Genomic DNA, 27,650 nt, shown 5'->3' on the forward strand with positions numbered 1-27,650 from the left:
TCCAGCCTTGTGCCGCTGTTGCAAGCTGAGCTATTTTGATTTTTGAATTTTGAATTTGATTTGCTTTCAACAACGAACGTTTATTAAAAAGATTGGGTGTGGGTAAGTCTCACGGCCTACCATGACAATTTTCAAAACTTCTCATAACTTTTTTTGCAGTTTAATTAAATTGTCGTATTTTCTCGAAGTTGTTCTTCCCCAGACTAATGCACAATGAGTAAGTTTTGAGTAAAAAAGGGCGTAGTACATCTCGACCGACCTTTCTCAATGGGAGAGCCTTGAATGGCTGTCGACGCCTGTAAAACGCAGACAGCGCCAGGCCCGGATGGCACAAGCAATAAGATGTTAAAAAAATTTGCCCAAATTACAACTGAAGTTCCTTCTCGACACCATCAACCAAGCTTGGGAAACAGGCAATATACCCGCAGGGTGGAAAATGGCCACTGAAATTCCCGTTCCCAATTCCAATAAGGCACCAAACGAAATTTAGAAGTTTTGCTCGATTTCACTGACATCGTGTGCAAGTAAACTTATGGAGTGCATGGCGCTAACGAGACTACTCTTGCAGCAGGACAGAGCCTGTCCGGTCGACCCATGCGTCGTTGGTTTTCGAAAACACATGTCTACGCAAGATGCGATGCTTGCTTTGCAGGATGCGTACACCGTGCACAGCACCTCTCAACTGCGCGCTGTAGTTGGCACTGATGTTAAGGGCGCGTTTGACCACGTAACCCACGCAGCGGTTTTTGAAGGCCCCAGGGCGATCCGACCGGAGCAGAAGCGATACAACTACGTCAAAAATTTTCTTACCAATCGCACAGTCACCGTGCAGGTAAACGAAGTAAAAGCACGCACGCGGTATCTCCAACGAGGCGTTCCGCAAGGGTGGATTCTGTCACCGACACTCTTTTCCCTCGCTCTCAATGGTCTGGCGCAAGTACTCTGATCTGTACCAGACCTTCAGTTTATAATATATGCGGATGACATCACCCTCTGGGCCGGAAGGGGCTCTCCATCAGAAATACAGCACATGCTACAATCGGTCATTGACACGACTGCTCGATACCTTGAAGAAAGAGGGCTCACTCTATCCAGTGTCAAATGTGAGTTCATCGTCTTCCAAACAGGAAGCTTCCAAACGCTCAGGAAGACCGGCGACTCGTTGCACTGTCCATACAGATTGACCATATTTCCAGGAAGCCCTGCATCAAAGTGCTAGGCTTCTGGTTCCAAGATGACGGCAAGTTGAATGAGTGGCTCCGACATACAATACTACCGTTGCAGCAAGTGCACCGTCTTTTGAAACGCACAACGCGAAAGTTGAGAGGCATCAAAGAACACCAATTCAGGCGCATGACCCTATAACTTCAGCCATTCCCTGCGTGATCTATCAATATTAATATATTGACATCACCAAGAGCCAAAAATCGAAGCTTGAGACCTTGCTTCGTCAGATTTCTCGCACGATACTGGGTACCCCTCACTTTGCAAAGTCTGATAGAGCTCAAGAAACTGCGATCCTACCAAACCTCGACGGGTTGGCTTAAATTCACCGCGAAGCACAATGCACGCGCCTCAAACATGCCGCCCAAAGATACGCCCTGCTTCGTGAATTAGACTACGACGTATCTTCCCCTGTCGCACTTGAAGCAACCCGGCCCCCATGGGCGACGCTCGACCAGATCGCCGTCCAACCAGTACAGCGGCACACGGATCGAGATATCCAAACAGGGCGACGTGAATCGTGAGTGCAACATCTTCAATAAACCACTGGAGAGTGGATCTTGTACACGGATGCATCTCAGTCTCTTACCGGCGAGGGCTTTCGAACGGGAATAGCTTCCGATGGACTACCACTGTCATGGGGCTTCCATTACAACCTTAGTACGCGATGCATTGCAGAAATCGCGGTCATAGTAGAAGCAGTTACCATGCCCTACCCAAATGCCCATAATTTACTGATACGCACAGACAGCCATTGAGCCTGTCGAGCCCTCGCGACATTCCAGACGCGCATTACAGCAAACTTACGATGCACTTTGCTGACCAACCTTCGTTACGTGTTTGTATACAGTGGATACCTGCTCACTCAGAGGGAATGAAGTGGCACCCGCCATGTCCTGAGTAAATATCCCAGACCCTCCTCTGTGGTGGCCGAATTCAATGAAGCGCCCCGAATTACTTACTATGGCACGTTTAGACAGGCGAGAACGATTAGATGAGAGGCGCAACAATCGGAGGGTTTATGCCGATCTTCTTCACTTCATGACGAGACGTAAGGCAGCCCTGATAAGGCGAGCCCAAACTCGCTCTTTGATGACACCACACATTCAGCACTACATACAAGGCAAGGACGGGTCTCCTGCTTGCATGGCCGGTGGTGGCTTCCCGCACAACGCTCATGTTCTGTGGGACTGTCCAGGTGGTCAGGCAGCCATGGGTGAGAGTCTCAAGCACATACCAATAAAACTAAGGCCTGCGACTCTGGAGGAGTGGCTGGCGGATTCCTCCCCAGACGTCTTGGAGACACTGCTCCGCCATATGCAACTTCTAGGGCTGTCTGATAGATTGGCCTTTTCTTTTTTAGTAGATCCGGACTGGTGTTCCTTTATTTTTAATAAAGCTGTTCTCTCTCTTTCTCTCTCTCTCTCTCTTTGTGTAAGCGATGGCGGCAGCGCAAGCAGAGAAAGCAGCGTGTTGGAGTGTCTCGATGCCAGCTCCTCCGCGGGGGCGCGCGCATCGAGGCACCCTTAAGGTCCCTAGATAAAAACTTGTTTCATCTAGAGCCCTTATAGGCACTTTAGCAGTGTGTGGTTCAAAAGCGCCAAATCATGACTGGCTCAACTCATGGTGCTGACATTACGCGTGTTTTTATGAAGAAATGAGTGGCCAGGAGAAAATAGCGCTTGTGTAGGAAGCGAAGTGAAGGCGAGAAGGAAACTGCTATCTCGCCTTTGAACTCAGGGAGGTTTAGGGACATTAAACAGCTTTGATCTTAAAACTGAACTAATTTCAGCAAATATCAATGAATTGATATGTAGGTTTGAACGTCCCACATTGAAACCACCTTATGATTATGGTGGAGGGATCCGGAAATTTTGACCACCTGGGGTTCTTTAACGTGCACCCAAATCTGAGCACACAGGTCTGCAGCATGAATATCAACGAAAGCTTCGCTTGTAACCAGTTCTCGCAGGTGCGTGATAGCACGCTGTTTAGTTTTTTTCTCTCTTTTTTTCTTCTTTTTTTTTTGTAAATGGCTGACCCTAAGCGTTGGAAGAGGTCTGCGCCCCTTTGGTAGCCACGGACTTACGACACGGATGTTTAGCGTACCTCGATAATTTGAAGCTCGTCTTGGCTGCCCACAACCGCAGTCAAGAAAAATTAGCGGGAATCACCCGCGTGACACGCGATACTTCATGGTGTTGCCAAGGGATGTAGCTTTCGTAACGACTATAGTCGTGGGCGCCCCTAAAGCGAACGCTGGCACCTAAGTGTAATTAGAAACTAAACGATGATGAGGGAGGCGTATATGAACGATCGTGTAGGTCGTTAAGCATGTCTTGCAGTTCTTACATAACCGACTCGGATCATCGCCGGGCGCTGTCCTCAGAAAAATGGTCTACCAATAGGATGAAGCAAAGTGACCACTTTTATCTTTGCTTTTCGTTCGCATAAAAGCCGGTATTTTTTCTCTTTATATAGAAGTTGCAAAATGTTGTCCCAGATCACGGCTCAGAAAGAGTTTGTTCCCAGCAATCATAATTTGGTTCAAGCACAAGGCAGAACTAACGCATGTGACTCCGAGGGCCATTATAATGTCGTAATGCGTGTAGAGGCCTGTATTTATGTAATTAACGCGCTCAGTAGAATTCGCTCTGTTATACCGGCAAAGAAAATGCTTCTGAATAGCTTGGACTCGCCCGCCAGTCAGATGGGCTAGTTCGGCTAACTGGTTGGTTCTTCAACTTAAATCAAGCTGAAGAATTAGCTATAGCTCATGGCATAGTTCATTGACTTCATTCCTAAGTACTATTACTGCTCATGCCTAATTTAAATCAAATTTCCTACTATTACAGGGAGCCGTGGTAATGTAGTGTGTGCTCTGTATATCTGTAGTGTCCCACAATCGCCTTTATGGCCGCTTGACATCAACATCTAGAGTTAACCTTGAATATTAACCAATGGGGAAGGAGCCTACACGTTGTAAAAAGACATGATTTTCAATACAAGTGCAAAAACAAACATAATAGCGTAATCTTTTCAGGTTCCTTTGTACATGAATAATGAAATAAAACGATCTTTCGAATACGGACTCAAGTCGAGTAACTGCAGGTCGTTGAATGAAACATATATCTCGAACTTTACCTCAAACTTTTCTCAAGCAGCTTCGTAGCCTTGAGCCCCCATTCGGCTCGTATTAGTTTTTATAATGAACTCACACCGTACACTTGGCCTTGCGATAAAGTCCCCCCCCCCCCGCCACACACACTGTTTGCAAAAGACTCGCTTCTTTCTTCAAATGGGAGGTAGAATTCATTAGTACCGGATACGTGTACATTCAATGGATGATGCTTTCACACTAAACGTACATAAAGCGCTAAAATTGTCAAGCTCAAATGCTCAAATCTACCTAGGGCTTTACTCTATCCAGCTGGGTACTAAATTCGTACCTTCCGACGGCCTGAGCATGTCTAAATCATTAGACTTGTTTAATTTTTTCTCTCAGGTGCCTGTCCGGATATTGCGTTTATGTGCATTGAGGCGTTGCACACGTATCTGTGGCGGGACACCGACCGGCAACATCAAAAATGCCGGCTCAACGGCGAGACAGCGAGACCATTTGGAAAGCTATAAAGGTGCGCGAACGCTGCACCTTCGGTGCGCATTAATGGTGCGCCCATTCTGATACATCATAGCTCAAACGCACGTCGAACGTGCAAGCGGCACAGTGCCTGTGAGCACCCGGCAAGTGCGCCCGAAGAGTGCGCAATTTCCGCAACTGCTCCTCTCCGCGGTTCTCCGCGACCGCCTCGACATCGCCGTCCTGAGCCGCACACCGTTTATAATCGGCACTTGATGGTGCGCAGAAGTCACCCCCACTGCCTCTCACGGCGACTTTCTTGTTTCGTACCGCAGCGTACTCGCTCGACGTTCGCCCGCGATTCTTTTTGGGTGCCTCCGGTTCGACGATTGAGTGCGCACGTAGAGTCGTCTCCTGGGTGTCTAGTTCGATCCCCTTGGTGGCACGTCTACAGGAGATTGCTTGCAGCCTCTGGTGGAAAAGGAGACGCCAGCGAGAAGTCTGTTATACTCCCACTTCGATCTTCCTCCACACCTGAAGGCAAACACGAAAAGCTTTAGGAAGGGTTTAACTCGGTATACTTGCCCTTCTCTCTCGTGGTACACGGAGTCTATGTTGAACAAGAAGGTGCCAAAAAAGAACAATAGCTGGGAAGGGGGGCGTGTATTACAATGTCATATGTGATACGCGAGATGCTCGCGCTTCATGACACTTTTATTTGTTTGAGTTTCTTTTACGTCAATCTCGGGGGTTCTCGACAATGCCACTTGGTTACGTATATTTAAGAACTGCTGCTACTAGTGAAATGATTGGTTTGCCGGCTCATTGACTTCAGGCGTATCATGCACTCTGAGGTTAAAAACCAAACAAGATTAAGCGCAGAACAATTTATGGCACAAAGGCGACGCAGTGGAAGCGTTTTCAAATTGAAATTCTGATTTGCAGTCAGTAAAACATGAAATAGTGTAGTGTTGCGTACACAGTCTGCTCAGTATATAACAAGATAAACGACTATATCTGTCCTCACGAACGTTGTAACAAGGATCAGTGTTTTTTTTTAACTTGTATGGATTACGCTAGTCAGCAAAACGAAATGGAAAGTAAAACACATGTCGATGCTGCCGTTCTTCACTCTAGGAGACTGTTCTCACGAAAGTTGTGCTTTCTCATAAAGACGGGTAGGTTGGTGTTTCTTTAAGGCTATAACAGCGTGATTTGACATGGAATTAGGATAACAAAAGCAGCACAGAGCACTATAGTTTCTGATGACAATTTTAAGAGTTACTAAATCTCGTGGTGATCACTGTGAAACCTTGATTGATTGATTGATTGATATGTCGGGTTTAACGTCCCAAAACCACCATATGATTATGAGAGACGCCGTAGTGGAGGGCTCCGGAAATTTCGACCACCTGGGGATCTTTAACGTGCTCCCAAATCTAAGCACACGGGCCTACAACATTTCCGCCTCCATCGGAAATACAGCCGCCGCAGCCGGGATTTGAACCCACGACCTGCGGGTCAGCAGCCGAGTACCTTAGCCACTAGACAGACCACCGCGGCGGGGCCACTGAGAAACCTTATCAATTTTAGTTTACGACAACATACAACTGTAATCCTTCCAAAGCTATACGAAAATTGAAAAAAAAATCCATAAAATATTGCTAATGCGTTTCTTATTTCCAATTTGTTTCATTCTGTTTTTGCCCACACAGACTCTCACAGATGCTGAGTGCAAACCGTCTCATCGTTCGAGAAGATTCACGATTATTGCAGGCCATTCTGTTAAGATCGCGCTCAATTTGATTGATAGGTGGAGTTTAACGTCCCAAAACCACTATATGATTATGAGAGACGCCCTAGTGTAGGGCTCTGGAGATTTCGACCACCTGGGGTTCTTTAACGTGCACCCAAATCTGAGCACACGGGCCTACAACATTTCCGCCTCCACCGGAAATGCAGCCGCCGCAGCCGGAATTCGAACCCGCGACCTGCGGGTCAGCAGCCGAGTACATTAGCCACTAGACAACCCCGGCGGGGGAGTTACTAAATCTCGTGGTGGTCACTGTGAGACCTTAGCAATTTAAGTTAACGATAAGATACAACTGTAATGCTTCCAAAGCTATACAAAAATTAAAAAAAATTTCCATAAAGTATTGCCATGTGCGTTTCTTACTTCCAATTTTGTTTCATTTGGTTTTTGCGCACACAGACTGTCAGAGTTGCTCAGCGCAAACTGCGCCTCATCGTTCGAGAAGATTCACGATTATTGTAGGCCATTCTGTTAAGATCGCGCTCAAGACGCGAACACTCGAGATTATGCCAGAACTTGCGTAAAGATCAGTGATAAGGCTTGAATATCCGGACGGCACATGTATAAATGCACGCCGACGCGCTTCGTCGCATGTCAGTTGATCGACGGCCGACGCTCGTTTCGCCGCTATTGGTGCCGCTGTGTGTCGCTTTAATCTGACTTTCTGTCAACCGCCCAGAAGTTCGGCCTAATAAACAGCTTCATCTTGCACCTACGGTCTGCTTACTTCGTCGCCGTCACGACCCCGTGATAATATTTTATTCGTCCCAAAACCACAATATGATTATGATTGATATGTGGGGTTTAACGTCCCGAAACCACCATGATTATGAGAGACGCCGTAGTGTAGGGCTCTGGAGATTTCGACCAGCAGGGGTTCTTTAACGTGCACCCAAATCTGAGCACACGAGCCTACAGCATTACCGCCTCCAACGGAAATGCAGCCGCCGCAGCCGGGATTCGATCTTGTGACCTGCGGGTCAGCAGCCAAGTACCATAGCCACTAGACCACCACAACGGGGTGAAATGATTATGAGGGATGCCGAAGTGGAAGACTCTAGAAATTGCGACTACCTGGGATTGCGTGCACGTAAATGTGCACCCAAACCTACCAGAGGCCGGTGTGTTTACATTTAGGCGCACCTACATGCACCTAAATGTAAACACATTGACCTCTGGCATCTCGCTGCTGTGGGACCAAGCGCAGGTGTTTAATTGGATTCTAACTGGCGACTTTGAGCAGTCGTCAGCAGCCAAGCCCAAAACGACAGCATACCATCGTGGCAGTTGGGCGATTTCTTGCGTAAACTACATGTTGCAATGTCTATAAAAAACAGCAACGGAGATTTACGCAATTGTAGGCGAAAACTGATAGAAAGTAAAAAAAAAGGAGGATATAATGCACACACCACAGGCACGAAAACCAGTTGCGGGGTGCTGTTCGTGGCGTTACGCGCACCATTACTGTATACCCTGCATACCTGGTCTGAACTACTAAGTGATTTTAAGAGAGGGAAAAGAAGAGAAAAGTGAGCCCCGTAACTGTCTGCATCACGGTGCGACACCTCAACAGTAGCTCACAAGGGATGGGGGTGAGGAGGGAATAAAAGAATAGGATTAAAGGTATATATATTGCCACGTTCCATTTCCCAAGCTTTTGTTATCGTCCCAAAACACCACACGATTCTCAGCGCAAACCGCGCCTGCAGTTTTCGAGAGGGTTCCGGACTGTAGTAGATCATTTCGATAAGATCACGCCCACTGTGCGAATGGTACAGATTGTTCTGGAACGTACGCCGCCGCCAGCGGTAGCACTAGAACATTCGACGGTGGGAGTATAAATGCCGACGCGCTTCGCCGCTTGTCAGTTGTTGATCGAAGGCCGACGCTGCGTTCGCCGCTATCAGTCCGAGACTGCTATCTGTGCAAGACTACTGCTGTAATTAGACTTTCCCTTTACCGGGCACAGGTTCGCCCAAATAAACAGTTAAATCCCAACACGAAGTTTTCTGTCTTTGGCCACGTCACGACCCCGTGACATCTGGTGGAGGTGCTGCTTCGTTCATGTACCGCACGCCCCCGTCAAGCCGTGAACCCAGCCCACGTCGCGGAGAAGACACCGACGCCAACCAGGAGCAGCGAACAAGCCGCCGACAGCAAGGGCTACCACCGGAGTACGGGATTCTAGAAGACAAGGCGCGGAAGACCAAGGCCATGACCGCGACTGCAGCGACAATGACAACCGCCGCGTCCCTGCCCGCGATGGTCATGCATCAACCCAGGGAACCACCAATTTTCCATGGGTCATCGTTCGAAGACCCGGAGTCCTGGTTAGAAACATACGACCGCGTGGCCGCCCTCAACCACTGGGACAACGAAGAAAAGCTCCGGCGTGTGTACTTCTACCTGGAAGACACCGCAAGGACCTGGCTAGAAAATCGTGAGTCCACGCTCCGAACGTGGGATGTCTTCTGCGGCGCATTTCTGCAAACGTTCGCGAGCGTCGCTCGCAAAGAAAGGGCCGCTGTGCAACTAGAGACCCGGGTTCAGCTACCGAATGAGAAGGTTGGAATTTTCACAGAGGAGATGACCCGCCTATTTCGTCACGCTGACCCAGACATGCCTGAGGAGAAGAAAGTTCGTTTCCTCATGCGAGGGGTCAAACAGGAGCTCTTCGCGGGACTAATGAGGAATCCACCGAACACCGTCCAAGAATTTGTATCCGAGGCGACCACCATCGAAAAAACCCTTGACATGCGCACCAGACAGTATAATCGTCGCCTGACTCCAGAATGCGCTGCTGCTCAAGCCAGTGACTCCGACGACCTGCGTGAAACGATCCGCGCGATCGTGCGGGAAGAGCTGCGCAAACTGTTGCCTTCGGCGCAGCCTCAAGTGGATTCAATCGCCGACATTGTGCGAGAAGAAGTCCGGCAATCGCTTCGAATTCCCGAAACACCGCCGCCCGAGCCAGAAACTATGAGCTACGCCGCTGCAGTGCGCCACAGCGCTCCTCCCCGTCCACGCCAAAACGCCGCCCCGTCACACTTCCGTCGCCAGACGCCACCGCCGCCACCACCCCAACCGACGTCCTACCGTTCCCCAGCGGGCCAGCGCAGTGCACCGAGAAAAACGGACGTTTGGCGTGCACCTGACAACCGCCCGCTCTGCTACCACTGCGGCGAGGCCGGGCACACTTACCGCCGTTGCCAGCACCGACAGATGGGACTGCGTGGCTTCGCCGTCGATGCACCACGTCCGCAGCCAGGAGAACGACCACGTGACATCGCCGACTACCTGACAGGAACTCGGTGGACACCACGAAGCCCTTCGCGTTCGCCGTCGCCCAGCCGCCACACGTCACCGCACCACCGACAGTACTCTGGCCCAATGCGGGGCCGGTCTCCTAGCCCGTATCCGGGAAACTAAGGGCAGCAACCGGTGGAGGTGCGGTTGCTGTGCGACGAACTACCGAAGATCCTCCGACGACGACGACGCCGCGACGGAGCTTTCCGAACACAACGCCAACCAGGCAAAGCCCTGACGGCGAAAACTCACTTACTGAAGGTGGCCTGACGACGCAACATGGAAGCAGCAGAACAAGCCGACGCAGCCGTGACCCGACGCCACGCCCTAACTGTAATGCGAGACGGCGAACTAGCGACCTCGACGTTCTTATCGACGGCCACAGTGTGACCGCTCTCGTCGATACTGGAGCCGACTATTCTGTCATCAGTGGGTCGTTCGCCGCGAAGTTAAAGAAAGTTAAGACAGCTTGGAAAGGCCCTGAAATCCGCACAGCCGGTGGTCATCTCGTAACGCCTGCAGTAATCTGCACAGCGAGAGTCACCATTAACGGCCGTATTTATCCTACAGACTTCATAGTCCTACAGCATTGCTCGAGAGATGTCATCCTTGGCATGGACTTCTTATGCCTCCATGGTGCTGTCATCAACCTAAAAACAAAGTCGATAACGTTATCCAGAGAAGAAGCACTACCGCCGCGCACGCCGTCTGGACATCATGCCTTGAATGTGCTGGAAGAACAAGTCACCATTCCGCCTCGCTCAAGCGTCATTATTTCAGTCGGCGCTCCTGAATCACCTGACTTCAAAGGCGTCGTTGAAGGCAGTCAGCATCTGTTGGTCACCCGAAATATTTGCGTCGCAAGAGGAATTGCAGAGCTGCGGGGAGGCAAAGCAACGGTTATGCTCACGAATTTCAGCAATGAGTACAAACATGTGAACAAAGGAACAACGGTCGCATACATCGAAGAAATTGTCGAAGCCACCAGTGCTTTCGCCCTCGCCGATTCTGCGGAACCTGCTCAGAGGAACCAAGCCCCTCCCATAGCTTTCAACGTCAATCACAGACTTCCAAACGATAAGCAAGAACAACTCAAGGCCCTGCTACTGCAATACGAAGATTGCTTTTCGTCGTCATCGAAAATTCGGCAGACCCCAATCACGAAACATCGCATCATAACCGAAGAAAATGCCAGACCACTCCGTCAGAGTCCGTACAGGGTTTCGACGCGAGAACGTGAGGCCATGAAGAGACAAGTTGATGAAATGCTGCGGGATGACATTATCCAGCCGTCCAAGAGCCCATGGGCATCCCCCGTGGTGTTAGTGAAGAAAAAGGATGGGACCCTACGTTTCTGCGTCGATTATCGCCGCCTGAACAAAATCACAAGAAAGGACGTGTATCCTCTCCCACGAATAGACGACGCACTTGATCGGCTCCATAACGCCAAGTACTTTTCGTCAATGGACCTCAAGACTGGCTATTGGCAAATCGAAGTCGACGAAAGAGACCGAGAGAAGACGGCGTTTATAACACCGGACGGCCTCTTCGAGTTTAAGGTGATGCCCTTCGGCCTTTGCTCAGCGCCTGCAACTTTTCAACGCGTTATGGATACAGTACTGGCAGGATTGAAATGGCAGACTTGCCTTGTGTACTTGGACGACGTCGTCGTGTTTTCCTCGAGTTTCGACGAGCATCTTCGGCGCCTTGAAGCTGTACTTCAAGCCATCAAGACTTCCGGACTCACACTGAAGCCAGAAAAGTGCAGATTTGCGTATGAAGAGCTCTTGTTTCTGGGGCACGTTATCAGCAAGTCTGGAGTTCGTCCCGATCCACGGAAAACAGCCGCCATCGCCGACTTCCCGCCGCCCACTGACAAGAAAGCCGTGCGCCGATTTCTGGGCCTGTGCGCCTATTATAGGCGGTTCGTGAAAAACTTCGCCCGCATCGCCGATCCTCTCACTAACCTTACCAAGGCCGACGTGGAGTTCAAGTGGGAAACGCCACAGGAACACGCTTTCCAGGAGCTGAAACATCGCCTCCAGACGCCTCCGTTACTTGCCCATTTCGACGAATTCGCCGAGACAGAAATACATACTGACGCAAGCAGCGTAGGTCTTGGCGCCGTTCTTGTGCAGAGGGCTGACGGACTTGAAAGGGTTATTAGTTACGCCAGCCGATCGCTATCCAAAGCAGAAGCAAATTATTCCACAACAGAAAAGGAGTGCCTCGCCATCATCTGGGCTACGTCGAAATTTCGCCCATACCTCTACGGCAGGCCCTTCAAAGTTGTGAGCGACCACCACGCCTTGTGTTGGCTAGCCACTTTGAAGGACCCTTCAGGTCGCCTCGCACGATGGAGCCTGAGACTTCAAGAATATGACATTACTGTCATTTACAAGTCCGGCAAAAAAAAACACTCCGACGCCGACTGTCTCTCTCGTGCGCCTGTCGACCAACCGCTACCCGACGACCCGGATGACGACTACTTCTTGGGAACGATCACTACCGACGACTTCGCTGAACGACAGCGGGCCGACCCGGAACTTAAGGCCCTAATAGAATACCTCGAAGGCAGGACCGCCGAAGTCCCGAAGGTATTCAAGCGCGCACTTGCGTCGTTTTTTTCTACGAAACGGTCTTCTGCAAAAGAAAAACTTTTCACCGCTCCGGGCTAAGTACCTCCTTGTGGTGCCTTCAGCTCTGCGACCAGAACTCCTGCAGGCCCTGCACGACGATCCGACGGCAGGGCACCTCGGTGTTTCTCGCACGCTCGCGAGGATACAAGAAAGGTACTACTGGCCGCGTCTTACCACCGACGTCACTCGTTATGTGAGGACATGCCGGGACTGTCAGCGACGCAAGACACCGCCGACAAGGCCAGCGGGACTTCTGCAGCCAATAGATCCACCTTGCCGACCTTTCCAGCAGATTGGTATGGACCTACTGGGGCCGTTCCCGACGTCGGCTTTCGGAAACAAGTGGATCGTGGTAGCTACCGACTACCTCACCCGCTACGCCGAGACAAAAGCCCTGCCAAAAGGCAGTGCATCCGAGATAGCTAAGTTCTTCGTCGAAAATATCGTCTTACGTCACGGCGCCCCGGAGGTCCTTATCACCGACAAAGGAACGGCATTCACTGCCGACTTAACTCAAGCGATCTTGGCATACAGCCAAACAAACCACCGCCGGACGACAGCGTACCACCCACAGACCAACGGCCTCACCGAGCGGCTTAACAAGACGATCGCCGACATGCTGTCAATGTACGTCGATGTCGAACACAAGACGTGGGACGCCATTCTTCCGTATGTGACCTTCGCATACAACACGGCGGTGCAGGAGACGACGCAGATATCTCCATACAAATTGGTCTACGGAAGGAGCCCGACAACGACGCTCGATGCCATGTTACCTAACGTCACCGACGAAGAAAACCTCGATGTGAGCGAGTACCTTCATCGCGCAGAAGAAGCCCGACAACTTGCGCGGCTCCGTATCAAGAATCAACAGACGACCGACAGCCACCGTTACAACCTTCGACGACGCTTCGTGGAATACCAGCCCGGTGAACGTGTTTGGGTGTGGACGCCGATACGCCGACGTGGACTAAGTGAAAAGCTTCTGCGACGGTACTTCGGACCGTACAGGGTGGTTCGACGTCTCGGCCCACTTGATTACGAGGTTGTCCCCGACGGCATCACGAACTCTCAACGACGCCGATCGCGACCTGAAGTCGTCCATGTCGCACGCCTAAAGCCGTTTCATGCGCGTTAACAAACTGAAACAGTGCTTTTTTGTATTATTGTTGTATTGTAATTTATTCATTGTACTTTCTTGCATTATTATTGTACGTTCATCTTTAGTTAAAGCATCGAGACGATGCCTTTTTCAGAGGGGGGCAATGCCACGTTCCATTTCCCAAGCTTTTGTTATCGTCCCAAAACACCACACGATTCTCAGCGCAAACCGCGCCTGCAGTTTTCGAGAGGGTTCCGGACTGTAGTAGATCATTTCGATAAGATCACGCCCACTGTGCGAATGGTACAGATTGTTCTGGAACGTACGCCGCCGCCAGCGGTAGCACTAGAACATTCGACGGTGGGAGTATAAATGCCGACGCGCTTCGCCGCTTGTCAGTTGTTGATCGAAGGCCGACGCTGCGTTCGCCGCTATCAGTCCGAGACTGCTATCTGTGCAAGACTACTGCTGTAATTAGACTTTCCCTTTACCGGGCACAGGTTCGCCCAAATAAACAGTTAAATCCCAACACGAAGTTTTCTGTCTTTGGCCACGTCACGACCCCGTGACAATATAGAGAAAAATGCGCTAAGCCAGCGAGCGAGGACATATCGAGGGGATATGAGAGATAGGAAAGATGGAAGCATGGTCACAGGAGTCCGAGGACGGGGCACCACTTGCGAGAGCCCTTGTCTGCGTCAGGAGATGGCGTAGGGCAAGTCCAGTAGGTCAGAGCTACGCTGTCGTCTGAGGTCGGCGTCAGAAGATGACGTAGGGCCAGCCCGGTCGGCCAGAAATACGCTCACGTCGGAGATCGCGAAGGCACAACCGGTTGGCACGGAATCCAGCGAGCGAGTCCCCCTGTCTGAACAGGAGCGGGCCGTTCGCATTCTGATAGTATGATTGGGAAGCTTGAAAGATCAGGCGATAAGTGCTCACAGCACCGAAGACTTTGTTTGTAATGTTTGTTCTCCTCGCGTTATTGCTCTTAGGTTCCACTCTGCAACACTACATGTACAGACAGCTATTTACCTAGCGTAAAACACTGTTGTACACGTTCGTCATAGAGCCTGCAAAAGTAAGGACGCAAGTCGATGTAGCCTGTTTCCGGCAAGATTCATTTGCTCCCAGAGATAACCGGGAGCGAAATTGCCCACGCGCGTGGAGAAGGTGCTGCGCACCAGTTTGTTGCGTTACAAATAGAGTTCGGGGAAAGCACTCCACCGAAAGACAGCTCTATCGCGGTCGCGCAATGTGCCAGGAGTCCGTTTGTGCCCGTTAATTATACGCTGGAACGGCAGTGGGAACGTCGCGGACACGTACACAGAATCGCCGTTGGGGATGTCGCCTGGAATGCGTGTGCTACTGTGCCGGGCCCACTAAATGAGCATGGAGAACGCGGGGGGAGTGCACCCATAGGACAAATGACCGAACCTCATTCCTACCGATTCGAGAAAGAGCAAAGAGAGCCACGGAAAGAGTGTATCTGGTTTCCTGTCTTCCAAGTGCAGTGAAGGTAAAAAGAAAGAAACGGACAGACAGATCAACGAACTGAAAAACAGCGCGTAACACAGGACAGGGACAGAGACGGACGAAGCGCTGAACTTACAACCAAGGTTTAATTTTGTACATGCGTAGATAGATAGATAGATAGATAGATAGATAGATAGATAGATAGATAGATAGATAGATAGATAGATAGATAGATAGATAGATAGATAGATAGATAGATAGATAGACAGACAGACAGACAGACAGACAGACAGACAGACAGACAGACTGACAGATAGATAGACTGACAGATAGATAGATAGATAGATAGATAGATAGATAGACAGACAGATAGATAGATAGATAGATAGATAGATAGATAGATAGATAGATAGATAGATAGACAGACAGACAGACAGACAGATAGATAGATAGATAGATAGATAGATAGATAGATAGATAGATAGATAGATAGATAGATAGATAGATAGATAGATAGATAGATAGATAGATAGATAGATAGTCGAATCCCTGCAGCGGTGGTTACTTTTTTAATGAAGGTGAAAATGCTGTAGGCCCGTGTGCTCAGATTTGATTGCACTTAAAGAAGCCCAGGTGGCCCAAATTTCCGGATCCCTCCACGACGGCGTCTCTCATAATCATACGGTGGTTTCGGGACGTTAAACCCCACATATCTACCTGTAATGTCCGGCTATCGGCCGAGTGTCCGTTCTATCAAGATTGGAAGGCCACACACACAGATGTCACTGATGACTGCAGCTCATATCACGCGTGCCATTATTGATCATGACGCATTGGCGCTCATTTTCTCACGGTGCTCAAAGCTGTACGTACGAGTCAGGGGGCTGTACAGTTATGAATGATCGTGTCTAGATTAGTGGCGCTACGCAGGATTTCCTGCCCCTGACTTCTATATCGTTCAATGTTTTTTTTTCTTTATAAGTGAGAAGATTGCACTGATCGCCTAGGATATTAACGAAATCGCTCGTTTGTTAACCCCGTTGGCGACATTGCTGTGGATGGCACATCCTTATATTCTGACAAAAAGGCTTTATGCGTAACAACGCGAGGTATATCTTTCACCTTTTGATTACCTTTATTTTTTAACCTACGGGCGGTTTGTGAGCGTCTTATATTTTGTAGTTTGCGAAATTTCGAACTGGCCTTATTTCGGTGACTATTTCGGTGACTAGCTAACTATTTCGGTGATAATTACACGCCTTGGCTAACCTGCAATAAACGAAGTTAACCTACAAACTATCACGTTCCCTGGCAAGCTCCAATGATTTTCTTTTGTTGGTAAATAGTAGCCAAGATTGTAATTCAAGTATTTCTTTACAGATATACGAGCTTACATTTTATTCATAGATGCCGCAACCATATTAACATTTTAAACGGATGACTTCTCAGTTTTGTACGCCGTTACGATGATTGACCGAGGCGAAAAAAAAAAAGCCTAATGCATATGAGCAGCCATCTGCATGTGTGTGTGTCTACTGAAATATCACTCATTTGGCTCTCGCATTATGGAAAACAACAATGTTATGAACACAATATGGTGGCATGCACACCAATTCATACATCGCAGAGCGTTTGCATCCACTGTACCTATCTTGAGACTACTATAGTTCAGGTTAGAAAATGAAATAGGTAAAGCCTGGGGGCTTGCTTCATGCCAATAGTAACAACTAAATGAAGCTACAGGTTTATGTATTCATGATCCGATTGAGCGGATGCTGGTCTCACTGTCTAAAGAACTCTTTTGAACTCACGTCAAGTTCCCTCTGACTGCGGCTTCTCCAGCCCAAGGCACTGTGAACAACCTATAGAGGTTTATTCTTGATCGTATGATAAAAGCTCTTAGGCGTGGATTAGTTGCTGTCATTACATGTTCCTGTGTGTTATGCCCGCAATGACACCAAATAAGCAACGCAGGTTGTTACTATCTCGAACAACAGTTTCAGCGCTCCCTGGGGAGCAATTCGTGTTCCTTCAAACAGTTTGTTTCGGGCTTTCGTGCTCCTTCTGCATTATCGCTGTAAGAAGGCGTACGACAAAATAGATACTTGGCCGCTCCAAGTACAACCGTCTACATCTGCATTATCGCTGTAAGAAGGCATACGACAAAATAGATACTTGGTCGCTCCAAGTACAACCGCCTACCTCTTCTCTGCAGCAGAGCAGTGCAAGTGGGAGTTTACAGCCAACCGCGATCCTGCGTTTTAGCAAGGAGCACCGAGTGGGGTGGCGAGCCAGACACGATGCTTTTTCACGGTTTCCCGTGAAACCCAGGGAGTCAGTGTACGCGGCTCTCTGAATCGGCAACGTTTTTCTCCTTCGTATACGACAGCCGCCAATTACCGATGCTTCCTCAGAGCCGCCCGAAAAAAACACCGTACACAAAATACGTTCGGATGTGGGAAAGAAGGAAAATGAAACCTTTTGCACCTACCGACGTGGCGTCTTCTCGCAATCGGCATTGCTTCTGCGACGCACCCCCACTCCAACCCCTGCCCGCAGTCGAGTGTAATTGCGGGGTAATTTCGACAGGATCGCGAAGCTTCTAAACTGGCATTACAGCTCTGAGACTGCAGATAACGCGAATAGATTTATTTTGAGACGTAGAACAAGCGTGCGGTCTGTATACCGAGCTGTTTTGCCGTGCTTGTTTCAGTTTCATTACGGGGCGTCCAAACAATCTGTCTCCGAATAAAAGCGCACCGGGAGACTTCAGCACCTCGGGACGAGGATGTAAAAGGGGGGTACGCGCTTTTTGCGGTGGACCCACCGGGCGATGTATTCTGGGCTTTGGAGCTAAAAAGCGAGTACGAGTAATGTGCCACCCACGGCGCCCGTCATCATTCTGGTTTTCCCCTCCCCATCAACGAAACTTGGAATAGCGCTGCTGGCGAGGCTTGCTCGTTTCTTTGGCAGTCCGTTTAATGTCGCTTTGCCGCGACAAATGCTCCTATAGCATAGTGCGGGGTGAAGATAACGCGTTATCAAGCGCGCAGATAAACAGAGACACTCATTCAAACGGGAAGCGATAAGAGAAGTTGACAGAGACTTAGTTGGGGGACAACGCGGTCAGATCTTTTCGATTGCCCTCTCTTTCAACTGGGCCTCGAAATATCACTTAAAAATGTCCCTTTCTCTCCGTCTCTCTATCTGCACTGGAGTGCGAAGTGGCTGAAGTGGTGAAGTAGCTGTACCACACCTAAGTGAAAAAAAAAAAGGGGGGGGGGGGTATTTCGGTTGTCATAGTGAAACTGCTTTCCTTTCTTTGCGTTTATAGTTTTTAACATCCTGTGCGCATTAAATGGTGACGAAAAAGCTGCTAAAGATATGAGATATTGATATATGTAAAGCTTGACTTTCGTAATGAGAGCTGGATGGCGTTCATTATTTGTGCCCGTGCAGATGAATGTGTCGTCTAAGAAATAACATGGTGAGAGGGAAGTCTACATTGCATCATGATGCATTTTGCGCAGAAATATATAGTTCTGAATTGACCGCACAATTGCTGTATAAACCACTGGTACGCGGTAACGCTCATAACTGAGTAGTATTGAAAATAAGGCAAGTTAGTAACGATTCATTTTTTCAGGAAAACAGAGCAAAAAACGAAGACAGAAGAGTAGGAAGACACAGGACAGTTAAAAAACAGTTGAAAGTCAGCGCTTGTCCTGTGTGTTCCTATTTCTCTGTCTTCGTTTTTCGCACTGTTTGCCTTAAAAAACAAAAAAAAAACGCTTCGAACTGTTTTCCAGGTAAAGAACCTTCTCTCCTGCCATGAAAATACGTGGTTGAAGTCACAAGCAACATTTCTTTTTTACTAAGCCATCAATCACACTTGCTGTGTTTAACATCGTGAATCGTTCGTGACATAAACCAGTATTAAGCAGATCCCTCGCTTAGTGATCAATGGCTAGAGCGCTCGATTGATTGATATGCGGGGTTTAACATCCCGAGACCGCCATATGATTACGATAGACAATATGGCCACATGATTGTGAGTTTGTGTAGTTGCCCACGTCATGCAACTACATGAACTCATGAATGCATAGCGCAGTGAGTTCGTGCGGAAATCCTGGGACGTACGTGCCCGAATCCCTTGGTCGAATAAAGTTTTACCTCCTCCTCCTCGTTTGCTTGTTACTTTATCACATTTCATGTAATTTTTTGTTGATATATTAGTGTGTATACACCCATTTTCTTTCCCTAGTCTTTCTGTTTCACTTCGTAAACGTTAGACAACCAACTCACCTAGAGCCCGAACCAACAATCTTCAATATCGAATTGTCAGTTCAGTCCGAACCTTCGAATTGTTGGTTCTTTCTGATTGGTTGCAAGCTGTTTTTTTTGTCCACTTTAACTATTTTACCTGTAGTCATAATTACGACATTACAGTTAAATAACGCAAACAAAAAATATTTCATGTGCTCTTATTGGCTTGACTGTTACTCGTCTAACAGCGTAAGAATAATAACATCGGGGGTTTTACGTTCCGAAACCACGATATGATCATGAAAGACGCCGCAGTGGAGGGCTCCGTGAATTTATACCATGCGATGTTCTTTATCGTGCACTGACATCGAACTGCACACGAGCCTTTATCAATTCGCCTTTATCGAAATGCGACTGTCACGGCCGGAATCGAACCCGCGACCTTCGGACCAGCAGCCGAGCACCTTAGCCAATGCCTCACCGCGGGGAGACTGGTCTAGCAGTGACCAAAGGTCAAAACATCGGCTGTGTTTTTGTGATCGCTTTCTGTTGGAAAGCGACATTCTTCGCACTGCATTGGCGCGTGGCATACCAGCAAAGCGACGCGGGCATGGGTACTTTTCTTAGCTATTGTTTATTACAGTGTAATGAATGGTCTGCACTTCCTGATAACATCATGTTCCTTCTTTCTTTTTTAAACCCATTTCAATCACTGTATACAGGGTGGCAATCCTGACGCGCGTCTGGCTGAACTTCCTGGTGTCTTCCTCCTTATGCTCTCTTTGCCTATGCTGGATTCATTAGCTTGCGTCTAACATTAAAACGAACCCCCGATTCCTTCCCCTTCCTTCGTGCTTTCTAAACCTGCACCCGGGCCACCGTAATTGGAGTACACTGGGCTCGTGACCCTCCTTCTCCCCCCGAAACATTTTCTTGGCATGGCATACAGGGTTAAAAATGACTATTTCGACGGGGTGCCCTTTTCCCCACCCTCTCAAAAAAAAAAAAAAAATGGCAGCATATCCACGGAGTGAATGATGGAGAGTGGGACGAATCATTCGTCCGTCCATTCGTTTTTGCTTCCGTCCGTCCATGCGTCCGTCTGAGTGACCGTCCGTGCATGCGCCTGTTCGTGGGTCTGCACGTCCATCTGTGCGTCCGTCCCTGCGTCCGTCCATGCGTCCATCCGTCCGTGCAGCCATCCATGCGTCCATCCATGCATCTGTCTGTGTGTCCGTTCGTCCACCTATTCAACGCTCCAAGTACTACCATCTCGCATCTTTTCATCATATATTCCTCATATAGAAAAAACCGCCATCCAGCGGACATTCCAAGGACTGAACGAGAGGAGGCACAAGCACACTTTCTTACGGCTTGCGCTTCGTGTCTACTTCCCACCTTTAACCATTTCAAGTTCATGGTATATACTAGTTCACTGTATTCATGGCACTGCGGCCCAACGCTCGCTAAACCTTTCTAAAACCAAGGAGGTTCACCCAGCGAGTATAACGTAGCAACCCTTTCTTGTCAGATAGTGCTCAATATACATGCCAATGGCTGTTAATGGGGAATGAGATACAGGAGAATTCGGCTTTTAGTAAACGCGCACGCTGCGAATTTTTTATTGTTCAACAACGCACAGGAGAAATCTCCCACCGGCACCACCTTGCAGGTCAAAACGTAAGACTACTTACACACTACGACTACGACTACTACGAGGGATGAACGGGTGCCGCTTTAAAGAGCTTCGCCCTGAAAATACTGCCTACGCCCCTCTCCACATTGGTGGTTATGGTTAGGAAAAGCAAGCGTGGCGCTACAAACAAGCAGTCCCATAAGGGAGAGACTTAGCGCCTCCGCGCTAAGGTGCTCTCTTGAATGAAAGTCGACTCCCCTCACCCGCGCGCGCGCTCACTACAAGCGCACGCTCCAAGCCCACGTGCCGGCGCTGTCGCGAGAGTAGAACCACGTGCGCGCATGCAGGACAGGACGCCGCCGCCCCGCGCTTGCGCAGTCACACGCCGGCTCCGAGCAGCGGGAGCAGCGGATCATCTCACCCTGCCGAAGTCAGTCGCGCGGTGGCATCGGAGGAGACGGTGGCTGCCGGTTCTGCTCTCCCGTCCGAGGCCGCCGGGACGACTCGAGAGGTGACTTCGAGGGGGGCGGACCTCGAGTCCCGTTTCGCGAGCTGTCGGACGAGTAGCGTCAGTCGACTACGAAAGCGGTTTGCGCATCGTTTAAAGCTATCGAATCGTCGCGCATCGTGTTGTTTAGCAGCGTGGCACGCGATCGTCGGTGACTGCGATTGCTGAGTGTGATTGCTTACTGTGATTGCTGACTGCGATTGCTGACTGACCCCACTGTTATCGGTGCTGCGCGACGAGGGTCGTTGGCCGAACCTGAAGTTCTTCGGAGGTGTGTGAACATATGATAACCTGTAGCTGGGCTGTAGTTGATAGTTCATCTCGGTAAGTTGCCTTCGGAGTGCGACAAAAAACAAAAAAAAAAAAAGCTAGCGTTTCCTCACGAGTGTTAGAAGAAGGGGCATCCACTTTTAGTTTGTCTGAAAGCGTACGTTTGAGTGTATTCCACTAGTGTTGTGAAGGCAACTTAACAAGCGTGTGGATCATGTGTTTGATCGAACCAGTTCGCCGAGACTGTAATATCTGGGTTTCGGCTATCTGCCTTTCATCGTGCGTTTGAAAATTAAGTTGTCCTCGTTCACGCCATTTCCAAGGATTGTTCCGCCGTTCTGTTGTGAATTGTTCCGTGATTTTGTCGGTATGGGTTGGGCTAGAGCTTTAGGAAGCTAAAATACTGCTGAGTTAGTTGCAGGGTCAGTTGTTAATTGCTAAGGCATATTTTTTTTAATAATAACATTGGCCTACCACTTCAGCTTTGTTGTACTGATTTAAACGATGCATGCAGGTCGAAAGCGCAGGATTAGGAAGTAGTAGGGACGGTGAAAATTGGCTGAAAGGTCTCATGTCAGCCGTGGCAATGTACTTGGCATATGACGACAATTCTGCAAAATGACTTCTCTTAATATCTGAACAACCAAGTAAGTCTGCGACAAATGCTTAGTTCATTGTCAATTTACTAGGGTCTGTTTCTGCTTTACCGATGATTTACTCTAAGCATGTGACAGCATTATATTGTACAAATCCTTTTTCTTTACAAGTGAAGCATTTCTGAAATTGTCTTTTATATTTTTTTGAGGGGGGGGGGCTAAAATTTGAGGGGACATGTTTTCAAGACTTGTCATTCATCTTGTATTCATCTTGTATAAATTACGTTATGATTCTCACGTTGAGCAAGAAAAGAAAGAGTGACTTCCCCGGATGTTTTCTCAGAACGGACTAGACTGCACCTAACTAATCTGCTAACGCGCTAGTTCACCACATTACCGGATCTCTTTCACTTTCGCGAATTAAATGTAGCTGCGCTAATTCAATTAGTTTGGTGGTCTTTAGAACGTGGCACTCATATAAAGTCTTTCTGTGGTCTTCGTTTTACACGCATGCAATAAGGCACCCGTTTACAGCATTTTTACACGTAGTGCGAAAAATTCGGCTTAGTGCGATGCTGTACTTGTTGATATCTAGGTGGTTCCTCTAGTACAGAATGTACAATGACGAAATGTGAAGTGCGCCTTTTCACGCAATCCATTTTTTCAGGTTCCGGATTACTCCGCGAAGCAAGGTTGACTCGGTGGCTGCTGTTAGTTCCCACAATCGCAACCAAGTTCTGCTATATCTTCCTGCAATGGAGCCTACGAGACGACAGCATCAATGCGACGTATTACGCACTAGCACGCGCAAATCCGCACAGAGACAGGCACCACCTATCGCGCTGCCCAATCGGCATACACCAGAAAGTGGCGTGGTCGCGTCTCCATCCCGATGCTCGTCATACGCGTTACACTGTCGTAAAGGGTCTCCAAGAACGACAGGATGTCACCGGTCATTGAACTTTTTCGCGGAGTCTGTGCTATAATCTCCGCAAGTCCTGTCGGTAAGCAATCAAACCGGTGAAGCGTAAAAGTGATCGGACAGTCATGGCGACGGAAACAGGATCCCCGACTCCCGTCGCTTCTTCGTCGGGTCTGAGTGCAGCGACGAGTGCACCGACCGTGTTGGCACCGTCGGACGAGATTCAGGAAGACGCCGGCGAAGACCTCGCGGAAGACGCGACGAGCCCTGTGGCGCCGGGTCGTCAACTGCACCAGCAGCGGAGGCAACAGTTCAGAGCGAAGCAAGAGCAAGGCAGATTTGACAGCTTCGGACGTCCCGAGAGGCCGCCGTCCCGGTGCGACACGCAGCGACCGCTGAGCAGCGCCGAGCAGCGCATCGCGGCAGCTATCCGACAACACTACTACCCGGAGGGCGGCTGGGGCTGGGTGGTGTGCGTCTGCGTGTGCCTCGTCAATGCCCTCAGCTGGGGCATGCAGCTCAACTACGGAGTCATGCACGCTGCGGCCGTCCGGCAGTTTGGCGAGGAGCACGAGTACGATGCACGTGAGTGTGATCAACAAGTGTATGTGTTAGAGCGAGCGTAAAAATGAGCGCGAGCCCCACGCGGGTCTGATTAAACTTCGGCCTTACGGCCTGGCGGCATTGTTGCGAGGCATTCATTTTACACGAGGTGAGGTGAAGTGGAATTGAAAGATTCAGTGCTTTGTATAAAGAAGTACCGCTTGTGACCAACAATGCATTAGATGGGGCAGTGGGGACGCAGTCTCACGTTACGCATGTACGCGATTTTACAAATTTTCTGATGTGTCTAGAAAATAATAAGATGATAGAATATTTAGGTTCATAACGGAAGATAACGCTCACCAGATGAAAGGGAGAGGACGTCTCACGTTCGAAGCACTCAAGGCGGACAAATTTGTGTGAACACCGTACTCATGCGGGCAGACTTTTGTCACTTTTCTCTCTTTTTTTTGTGAACACCGTCGTTACCTCTGGTTCCTGTCACGGAAGAGACGTGCAATAGAACTAACTATAATAATCTAATAAATTAAATAAACCTAACATAAATTGAAGTTAACTGGCAATTTTCAACTATGACACGACGAAGACCTTTCGTTGTACGAGAGAACTTCCACCCTAAGTGGGGACCCTCCTATTTTTTTTATTGAAACGTACTTGACGTACAGTCCAGCATGCATGTTAATAATTTCGATTGTGGTGGTTGTATGCCTCAAAACGATGATATGGTCATGAGGGACGCCGTAGCGAAGGGCTCTGAAATTAGGCCATCTGGTGTAAGGGATTTTTAAAAGAGAGAAAAGAAGAAAGTGAGCTCCGTAACTGTCTGCATCATAGTGCCACACTGAATAGTGGCTCACGAGGTATGGCGGTAAGGAAGGATTAAAAGCGATAGGAATAAGGGTAGGGACAGGGACAGAGGCGCACATAGGGAAGTAAGGAGAAGATATGAAAGAGGGACATGGTCGCAGGAGTCCGAGGACGGGGAACCACTCAGTGTGGTGTTCTTTAACGTGCACCTAATTTTATAGGTACACGCGCCTCTATTGTTTTGATTCTATCAAAACGCGGCCGTGATCTGGTCCCGCTTCCTTCGGGTGAGCAGTCGAGCGCTGTAACACCCCTGACCACGACGGTGGGACATCATATGTATTGCCACTTCAAAAATAAATAATGATGATCACATGCACTATATCATTATTGGGAACTGTATGGTTTGGTTCTGCCACGAAGTCAGTCACTGTCGCACTATTTCTTTTACATTTTCTACAAGTGGGGCAGCAATGAGATTATGGCCATGAACAGGCGAGATCATGATCAGCGATCGTGCCTAGACTAAGTGAACAGCGCTCAACCTGAACGAATTAATACAGTTAGAATGACACTTTACCAGCTTCGCCTATGTTCGGCCGAAGTGATGGTGCCAAAGTTCCATTCGACTTCCACCGTTTAAATTACGTCAGGCTACACACACGTTGAAATTCTCTGGGTGGAGTGGAACCCTCTGCAACACTGCGTGGCTGCCTCTGGATCATAGATAATTTCGAGATTACGCCGCTGATTAGATTGATCACAATGAAGCGCAAAATCGGCGGGGATACGACAGCCCGTGCGCCTACACGTAAAGTAGGACAAGTGCTCTGCACGTGAAATAGGACAAAATTGTCAGGAACTGCTTAATAATCTGCTTTTATACTGGATACTTGCCATTTCCGGAATGTGTGGTGCCGGTCTTAGACACCATGCGCGTCTTGCTGAACATCGCAAAACGCCGTGTCGTAGCCTTGCATTGGGCGCGAAAGAATTCGGCGCCTTGACATACCAAGACCAAGATATTGGCTCGGGGTTCTATGTAATGAAGAAACATTGCGTGAAAGTCGCTTTTGGTGAGTATCCTGGTGCCGAATTTATACGGAAGCATTGACCTTTCAACCTATTTCGACGTTTTTTGCTTTTTAATTTCTCGGGACCTTGTCGAAACGCATCCTACTCAAGCATGCCACTCGTATTGAAACTCCCCGGCTCTGATGATGAGCAAGCTGATATTCAACTCCATCTTCATCTGGCGGTGCATTCCTGCACACCGAAGGTATTTTAAACTTGTGTTGAAACGGGTAGCGCTACATAATCTATAGTGAGAAGAGCTCAAAGGTGTCAAATGAGAGTCGGGAATGCGGAGTGATGCTTAAGCCTGTATACTATGAGAAGAACGCGTGCAGTGATATGCCCGTCTGTGTTTAGGTTTTAACGTGACTTGAACTCCTGCAAACGAACTGTCAATTGACATTTTATTGGCTTTACTTGTACATTTGTTTTTTAGCGCCACTCTCAGGCGCCCGTTTCTGCGTTGAGTGACTTTGCCGTTGCCCTCAGTTGCGTAACCGATATACATAAAAAACTAACCGATAAACATGAAATAAAAAAGAAAACATACCAAGGATCGAATAGGATTTGAACATCGGCCCTCAGCGTGGCGTTTGAGTGTTCGACATCAGAACGACGCTGGTGCTTGAAACCCATTTGGAAGAAGACTAACTGTACAGGTTTTATGTCGGGAAAGGAATCGCGTTGCACAAGCGTAGAAAACAACCTGTCATCACTAAATGCTAACTATGCAACAAGTGAGTGGTTTGACGCTTCCCATCCTCTGAAAACCGCTCAGCGAAAATTCATCGCCATCAGCCACATGTGGCATCAGCAAAGTGCAAGCAGTAGCTTAGAGACATAAAGCATTTTTTTCATTCATCCTCACAAAGACGAGTAATGGCGTAATGGGCGGCGTCCCACTTCACAAAAATTATGAGTGATGGCGTAGACGATAGCTTGCGGAAAGTACAAACTTCAAACACAGTTGGCCCTGCCCTGACACGAAGCTGCGCTGAGATTTCACATTAGGTAATATCGCAATTATCGGTGAATTTTGTAGCAACCCCCCCCCCCCTTTTTTTTTTGCTTGCGTGTGCTTGTGTTTGTGTAAGGCAGATGGTTGCAGAAGAGGAATATTTGAGGCGATATGAACCTCAACCTCTCCACAGTCGGCCGCTTAGAATGTAACAGCAACAGAGAAACGTATACTGTCGAAACGAAGCGAATGTTCCAGGTTACGTCAGTTTCTGCTTGGAGTGGCTCGGCGCGCAAGCTGTTTCAATGTTAGAATCCAACATTCCCAATGGCTTAGCGACGACAAGACTTGTCGGATTGTCGCTCGTCGGATGATGACTGTAGCCATGGCCACGCATGGGTTGCGCAACGATACCGATGATTAAATAACGCCGACTGATAGCGTTTTCGTGGCTATACTCGAGGGTTTCAAAGCATGCTACAATATGTATACGTCAGATTTTTTTTTCTCTGAATATGCTGGCTGGTACTTTGGCCCAAAGACGGTGTCCGTAATCCTTGTCGATAAATTGGTCTTTGCGAGCACTTTTTTTTCTTTGGTTTCCTGGCCAAGGCATTGAATATTAAATTTTGTTTTCTGCGGCACTTCAAAACAAATGAACAGCTTTTAAAGATGTGTTTTCATGCATGCCGCTTTGACCTTTCTTCAGTCACTCTTTCATGATGCATGCGGGCAGTGCGCATTCGAACATTGTCTTATTGAAAAGCCAGGAAGCTTGGTTGTTGGACAGAAGGAAAGCTTTGAGCCTCCGTAAAAGAAACTAAAAAAAACTAACAAAAACTTGTTCGAGTGCGTTAGTCCTTGCGGCCATGATTGTTCACATAATTGCACTGTTAAAGCAGTTTTCAATAT

General features: G+C 48.6%; 2 protein-coding genes across 5 annotated transcripts in view; both read left to right on the top strand.

Annotated features, from left to right (window-relative positions):
- Positions 1 to 27,650, top strand: part of LOC119174674 (nucleolar pre-ribosomal-associated protein 1) — a 341,215-nt gene that overhangs the window by 303,628 nt on the left and 9,937 nt on the right. The window lies entirely within an intron of this gene.
- LOC119174671 (monocarboxylate transporter 13) overlaps positions 1 to 27,650 on the top strand; it is a 214,171-nt gene that overhangs the window by 125,111 nt on the left and 61,410 nt on the right. For 2 of the 4 annotated variants that reach the window (XM_075895273.1, XM_075895276.1), the window contains exon 2: positions 23,081 to 23,920. In XM_075895273.1, coding sequence (XP_075751388.1) covers positions 23,461 to 23,920 — 460 coding nt within the window. In that variant the 5' untranslated portion in view covers positions 23,081 to 23,460. The other 2 variants (XM_075895275.1, XM_075895272.1) reach the window with 2 other exon arrangements.

Source organism: Rhipicephalus microplus, chromosome 5 (genome assembly GCF_043290135.1).
Source record: "Rhipicephalus microplus isolate Deutch F79 chromosome 5, USDA_Rmic, whole genome shotgun sequence".
Taxonomy (NCBI): Eukaryota; Metazoa; Arthropoda; class Arachnida; order Ixodida; family Ixodidae; genus Rhipicephalus; species Rhipicephalus microplus.